Source organism: Leuciscus leuciscus (assembly GCF_965113295.1).
Source record: "Leuciscus leuciscus genome assembly, chromosome: 1".
Classification (NCBI taxonomy): Eukaryota; Metazoa; Chordata; class Actinopteri; order Cypriniformes; family Leuciscidae; genus Leuciscus; species Leuciscus leuciscus.
In genome coordinates, this window is record NC_138725.1 from 22,328,946 (window position 1) to 22,336,717 (window position 7,772).

Consider the following 7,772-nt stretch of genomic DNA (forward strand, 5'->3'; position numbering starts at 1 on the left):
CTATCTGACTCAAATAATGTGTTTCTAACAGTTAAACACTCAGAATAAAGTGAGATGATCTGCTGATGATCCTGAATGGCTTGTTGAATGAGTGTTGATAGTCTGAGGCTCATCAATATTAACAGATCTGCTGAAAACACTCTTTGTTTCATGACAATAGTTCCTGTTTTCACCTCATTTATTATGCTGATGTCTTCAGATCTCCTGTAAATTGACACTTAAAGCTCATTTCATTGGTGTCAACAGACTGAGGGGATTTGATGACTATACTGTACCTTTATTTCTGTTTTTATGATTTTAACTGTTTTTACCATTATTTTTATATTTGGAAGAATTTAAATTATTTATATAATTTTCTTTAATTCTAGATACCTGTCTTTTAATGAAGAAGCAGAATAATGTTAGGATTAGCCATACAAATAATGAATTGATTGGCATCAGTTACTGTAGGATGAATAGATAGACAGACATAAATGCATACATACAAACATAAGTCCAACATATAAGAAATAATAATCAAATAAACAACCCACTCCACTTGAATGCAAAACGCTTGTGTTATTTCTCACAGGGTTATTCATTTGAGCTTGTGTTTCTGGTGTCCCACTTTCACATAGAAGTCAGTGAAGGAAAAGTCTAGTGTGAACGGCCATTACTAATTCAAACGTTTTTAGTAAAATAAATATAAATCTCAAAGTTGGTGTCAACATATGGCAGTATTGTATATTTTAATTGTAATATCATGTTAGATAATTGAGTCATTTATCAAATCAAGTATATTTAAAAGTGTTTGCTAAAGAAACATGGGATTTGTGCCTATAATGTTTAAAAAAATTATAATTGGAAGATAAATTTACCTCATTCATGGAAAGTTTCAAGGACATATAATCAATTTATAAAAAGGCATTCTGCAAATGATCATAATATTCTAGAAGTGCTATTTATGTTACATAGAAGTGTCATTTATTATAATAACATACTCAGTAGGCTAATTGATATGTTTTTGATTTCGGGCAGATCAGCTCCTCCTACACCAATTACATCATCAGTGAAGCTCCTCCCACAGCAGTTCAGCAATAAATGCTGTAAATTCCTGCAAAGACTGAGTTTATTAAAGAGGACAGTGAGAACATGAGTGATCCAGAACCCTGCAGAATGAAACACACTGAAGATCCTGAAGAACAAAGAGGTTGGTGTTTATTCTTCATTCATTCATGATCCTGAAGAACATTCATGTTAGAAACATTCAAGCACTTCTTCACATTTAGACAAACAGGTAAACTATGAAATGGTACAGAATGTTCTTGTTTTTTTGTTGTTTTTTTTAAAAATGGTCAGTAAAGGGAGATTTGAGACATTTTTATATTTATTGTCAACATCAGATCAAGCTAAATACTATTTTAACTTTTATATTACAATTATTTTATATCTGGTTCCCATTTTGCAACAAAGTTACATGAATTTTAGTCATTTTCAACATAGTTTACAAAATTACATATTTTTTTAGGAATACCAAGTTACTGATAAAGTTGTATTTGTCAAATATCATACAAGTTATTCATAGTTATAGAGATTCTTCTTACATAACTTTGGTAACAGGGTTGATGACACTGTACAGTTTGTGTAAAAACAAAGGATTGAGATTATTTTATTGTCCTCCCATCATGCAGTAGAACGAGCCCAGATGATGGCACTTCCTGAGTGTCACAATTTTAAGAAATGCTCTGTTTTCAAAAGAAGGAAAATCATGTCAGGAGTCACAGGGTTGAGTGAAACAAGTAGGACACTGGTTTCTGGTGTCCCACTTTCACAGGTATATGAATAGAAGTCAGTGGAAGGAAAAGTCTAGTGTGAACGGCCATTAATAATTCATTTTTTTTTTACATTTATTCATTTAGCTGACGCTTCTATCCAAAGCGACTTACAATTGCTATATATGTCAGAGGTCGCACGCCTCTGGAGCAACTAGGGGTTAAGTGTCTTGCTCAGGGACACATTGGTGTCTCACAGTGGATTCGAACCCGGGTCTCTCACACCAAAGGCATGTGTCTTATCCATTGCGCCACTACCACCCCACCCCTTTTTGTAAAATAAATATTAATCTCAAAGTTGGTGTCAAAATATGGCAATATTGTATATTTTAATGCTGACTTTTTAAATGTTTTTATATTGTTGACTGAGGTCAACTTATGACGTTCGCTTAGTTTTTACATTCAACAGCATCAAAATGAATAAGTCATAGGCTATTTTCTACCCTGGTTTTGAGCCTAGCTCCTGAACGCTTGGTTTTTATTGGCGTGCCACATTAAAGACTTGGAAGTAAACGCCCACTGCTATGATTGGATAACAGTTTTGCATATTATAATGAGTTTCATGTAATGCGAGAATCGGTGGGTGGGGCTAAACAGGCAGTGTTGAAGTAGGCGTTGATAATCTTCTGCGGAGGCGGTGTTTCACACCCTTTGGCGTCATAGATCCCCACTTTGAAATACCTATCGTTCGCTGTGCCTGGTGTCAATAAAAGCTTTTTATTGGACTAACAAGGAAGTTTTCAGTTCTGAAACTTATAGAATATTCTTATAGTATGATGACCTCTTATACTGTATGTCAAAAGCTCAAGGAAAATTGTATTTCTCAGTTCATCACCCCTTTAATATCATGTTAGATAATTGTGTCATTGATCAAATATATTTAATAGTTCTTGCTAAAGAAACATGGGATTCGGGCCTATAATGTTTTTAAAATAATTGGAAGATAAATTTACCTCATTCATGGAAACTTGACCATATAATCAACATATAATCAACTTAATAAAAGGCATCAAATTATCATAATATTTTATAACATTTGTCTACTTTCTACTATTACATCAGGGCTCTATTTCATGTCCTTTTAACTTAATATTTCTCTCATTTAATTATTTTTATGTACTGAAAATTAAATGTATAAATTTTTTCTTTCATGTCAGACCTGATGGAAGAGAGCGATGAGAGTGAAGAACTGAGTGAAGTGGAGGAGGAACATCATCTCAAACCTGGAGAAAAACTTTTGAGTCGCACAAAGACTAAACAGACATTTTTAAAGAAAAGAAGAGCCAAGAAATCTTTCACCTGCACTCAGTGTGGAAAGAGTTTCACAAGAAAATGTAGTCTTGAGCGTCACATGAGAGTTCACACTGGAGAGAAGCCGTTCACATGTGATCAATGTGAAAAGAGATTCTCTTGCAAACGAAATCTTGCGCATCACATGAAGATCCACACTGGAGAGAAGCCGCATGTATGCCATCAATGTGGGAAGAGTTTCATACGATCAGAAAAGATTAAATTACACATGAGAATCCACACAGGAGAGAAGCCGTTCTCATGTGATCAGTGTGGAAAGAGTTTCACAAACAAACAAAGTCTTGAGCGTCACATGAGGATCCACACCGGAGAGAAGCCGTTCTCATGTGATCAATGCAGCAAAACATTTCGTAGGGCATCAGACCTGAAGGCACACCTGACAGTTCATACGAAGGAGAAGCCACATTCATGTTCTGTGTGTGGAAAGAGGTTTTCACTGCGGCAACATTTAAAAGTACATCAAAAAAATCACACTGGTGTGAGAGAGTACATGTGCTTTGAGTGTGAGAAGACTTTTATGACAGCGAACTGTTTAAAACTGCACCAGAGAATTCACACTGGCGAAAAACCTTACAAGTGTTCACACTGTGACAAGAGATTCAGTCAGTTGGCCAATCTGAAAACACATGGGAGGATTCACACTGGAGAAAAACCCTACAAGTGTTCATGCTGTGACAAGAGATTCAGTCAGTTGGCCAATCTGAAAACACATGGGAGGATTCACACTGGAGAAAAAACCTACAAGTGTTCACATTGTGACAAGAGATTCAGTCACTCATCATCTCTGAAAACACATGAGATGATCCACACTGGAGAGAAACCGCATGAATGCCATCAATGTGGAAACAATTTCACACACAAACATATTCTTGACCGTCACATGAGAGTTCACACCGGAGAGAAGCCGTTCACATGTGATCAATGTGGGAAAAGTTTCAGTAATTCTTCACACCTTAAAGAACACATGAAGATCCACACCGGAGAGAAGCCGTTCACATGTGATCAATGCGGCAAAACATTTATCTGTGCATCAGCAATGAAGAGACACCTGACAGTTCATACGAAGGAGAAGCCGCATTCATGTTCTTTATGTGGAAAGAGGTTTTCACAGCGGCAAACTTTACATGCACATGAGAAAACTCATACTGGTGTGAGAGAGTACATGTGCTTTGAGTGTGAGAAGACTTTTATGACAGCAAACTGTTTAAAACTGCACCAGAGAATTCACACTGGAGAAAAACCTTACAAGTGTTCACACTGTGACAAGAGATTCAGTGTGTCAACATATCTGAAAAAACATGAGAGGATCCACACTGGAGAAAAACCTTACAAGTGTTCACACTGTGACAAGAGATTCAGTCAGTCAACAAATCTGAAAACACATGAGATGATCCACAGTGGAGAGAAACCTTACAAGTGTTCACATTGTGACAAGAGATTCAGTCAATCGGCAGATCATAAAAGACACGAGAGGATTCACAGCAGAGAGAGCCGCACACGTGTGATCAGTGTGGAACAAGTTTCGCTGTTAAAAGTCTCCTGAAGCTACACATGAAGATCCATACAGTGGAGAAACCACATCACCGCAGTCTGAAATACGAACACGTTAAGTAGTTTATTTTCATGTGCTGAGCAACATGAAGTCTCTTCTGTGCAAGTTAGTCACACATCACCCTATAGCCAAATCTCTCCTCTCCACCTATAGCTGGTGTGTGGTGAGCACAGGACACTTTGTTGATTTGATTGATATCTATTAACTTGTGTTCAACCAACAGGAATCTGTTATTTGTCAGTTCAGATCTATGCTAAAAAACAAAACAAATTCGCTCTCTGACAGTAGGTGGCGCTCATGTAAAAGCAGAAAAAAGCACTATACAGGGCTCTAGACTGCTACTAAATGGTCACATTTTGCGACTTTTTTTTTTCTGCCGGTGCGAGAGAGCTGCCATTTCTGCTGCATATGAGAAACCTTACATGGCAAACGAAAGCAGAATGGAACCACGCTACTCGCTTGAGCTGCGCAGTGCAAACATTTTATCAGCTCAGAGCAATACTAGACAGCGGTTTACTCGTGGGCCGATCTCGATCACGAAACAACGTTACTACACAGCGCTGGCAGATCCATTGAGAAAGCATTTCACCCAAAAAGGAAAAATAGCCCATGATTTACCCACCCTCAAGTCATCTGTAACGGTCACCAGCTGGAGTGCCCTTGAGAGCCACCAGAGGACACTCCACATCAGGCTATTATCACTCCCTCACAAACTACATTTCCCATAACTCACTGCCTGGACTTATCATCACTGATTGCATTCACGTGTGTCTCATCACGCCTTGTTCACTCATTCACTCACTGCAAAGTTTTGTTTTAGTGTCACACTGCAATTCCGAGCATTTTCCTGGTTTTCTTGTCTCTTGGTTTTGGATTTCTTGCCCTGTTCCCTGGATTACTCTTTTGCCTCTGCCCCCTGCCTGTTTTGTTTGTTTGTTTGTTTGTTTGTACGGACTGCCTGCCTGTGTTTTGAGCCAATGCCTGTACTTTGGATTATGCCTTTGGATTGCCCATAATAAAGCTGCGTTTGGATTCTCCACCTTCGTGTCTTGGAGCAGTTTGTGACAGAAAACTTTGCCACATCAAGATCCAGCAGCGATACCCATCATGAATCCAGCAGCACAAATTATGCGTCTCCATCAAGGAGATCGACCCATTGAAAAATACGTGGTCGACTTTTTGGAGCTTGCTCACCTGACTTGCATGGATGAGGTATGCTTGATGATATTTTTTCGGGGAGGTCTATCTGAGCCGCTTAGCTACCTTATGCCATTGCATGACCCTAGCTGGACTCTGAAACAGTATGTTGACTTAGCCCTGCAACTGAGCGGTCCAACTTTTTCTGTGGGCATCACTTCTGCCGATCCAGAGACTGTTCACATCACTTCTGCCGATCCAGAGACTGTTCACGTCACTTCTGATGGTCTCCGCTGAGCCAGTGTCTCTGGACAGTATGGCCGCCGCCGAGCCAGTGTCTCAGGGCAAGATGGTCTCCGATGAGCCAGTGTCTCTGGACAAGATGGCCGCCGCTACGTCGCCTGAGCCCTCAGCAGAGATGGCCGCCGCCACGTCACCTGAGCCCTCAGCAGAGATGGCCGCCGACACGCCTGAACCTGAGCCCTCAGCAGAGATGGCCGCCGACACGCCTGATCCTGAGCCCTCAGCAGAGATGGCCGCCGCCACGCCTGAACCTGAGCCCTCAGCAGAGATGGCCGCCGACACGCCTGATCCTGAGCCCTCAGCAGAGATGGCCGCCGCCACGCCTGAACCTGAGCCCTCAGCAGAGATTGCCGCCGACACGCCTGAACCTGAGCCCTCAGCAGAGATTGCCGCCGACACGCCTGATCCTGAGCCCTCAGCAGAGATGGCCGCTGCCACGCCTGATCCTGAGCCCTCAGCAGAGATGGCCGCTGCCACGCCTGAACCTGAGCCCTCATCAGAGATGGCCGCTGCCACGCAGTCTGTTCCTGTTCCTGAGCCGGTGTCTGTTCCTGGGCCGGTATCTCTTCCTGAGCCAGTGTCTGTTCCTGCCCATAACCCCATAGCCGCCCCCAAGGGGGGGGGGCAGGAGGTCCCTTGATAGGACCATGGAGGCCGCGCCGCCATGGTTTCCTGAACTGTCTGGTCTGCCCTGTAGCCCTGAACTGCCTGGTCCCCCTGAACCGTCGTCTCCTCCCTGGCCGCCTGAAGGGTCGTCTCCTCCCTGGCCGCCTGAACTGCCTGCTCCGTCCTGGCCTCCCGTGTTGCCGCAGTCTCCAAGTCCTCTTCCGTTCCATGGGTCTGGGCCTCCATCCCTCCCCCGGGTCCGCTCCGCTCCACCTCCCTCCTGGACAATTTTAGAGCGTCTGAAAGCCGCTCCTTTGAGGAGGGGCCATGTAATGGTCACCAGCTGGAGTGCCCTTGAGAGCCACCAGAGGATACTCCACATCAGACTATTATCACTCCCTCACAAACTATATTTCCCATAACTCACTGCCTGGACTTATCATCACTGATTGCATTCACCTGTGCCTCATCACCCTGTTAGTCTCAGCCTATTTATGCCATGTTCACTCATTCACTCACTGCGAAGTTTTGTTTTAGTGCGACACTGCAATTCCGAGCATTCTCCTGGTTTTCTTGTCTCTTGGTTTTGGATTTCTTGCCCTGTTCCCTGGATTACTCTTTAACCTCTGCCCCCTGCCTGTTTTGTTTGTTTGTTTGTTTGCACGGACTGCCTGCCTGTGTTATTGACCCATTGCCTGTACTTTCTATTATGCCTTTGGATTGCCCATAATAAAGCTGTGTTTGGATTCTCCACCTTCGTGTCTTGGAGTAGTTTGTGACATCATTCTAGGTGTATATGACATTCTTCTATCAGATGAATACAATCCAAAGTTATATTATAAAAATGTACTGGCTCTTCCAAGCTTTATAATGCAGTGAATTGCAGTTTCTGTTTTGAAGTCCATAAAAGTGCATCTATCCATGATAAAAGTGCTCCACACATCTCCGGGGGGGTTAATACAGGCCTTTTGAGAAGAATGTAAAATACAAGTCAGATGACTTTAGGGTGAGTAAATCATGGGCTAATTTAAATTTTGGGGTAAAATATCCCT

The 7,772-nt window shown here is 42.0% G+C and overlaps 1 protein-coding gene across 4 annotated transcripts; it reads left to right on the plus strand.

The window, feature by feature from the left end:
* The first annotated feature begins 1,021 nt into the window (after positions 1 to 1,021).
* LOC309499326 (uncharacterized protein) lies at positions 1,022 to 7,441 on the plus strand. Of its 4 annotated transcripts, none has more exons than XM_082170564.1 (3): positions 1,022 to 1,189; positions 2,969 to 6,633; positions 7,040 to 7,441. In XM_082170564.1, exons 2-3 carry the CDS (start codon positions 6,095 to 6,097, stop codon positions 7,140 to 7,142), a joined length of 642 nt encoding a protein of 213 aa, XP_082026690.1. In that variant the 5' UTR covers positions 1,022 to 1,189; positions 2,969 to 6,094; the 3' UTR covers positions 7,143 to 7,441. The 4 variants fall into 4 exon arrangements, 3 of the variants coding, with proteins under 3 accessions (XP_082026690.1, XP_082026689.1, XP_082026688.1); XR_014206203.1 differs by having other exon boundaries at positions 1,027 to 1,189; XM_082170563.1 differs by having other exon boundaries at positions 2,969 to 7,441.
* Positions 7,442 to 7,772: the final 331 nt, after the last annotated feature.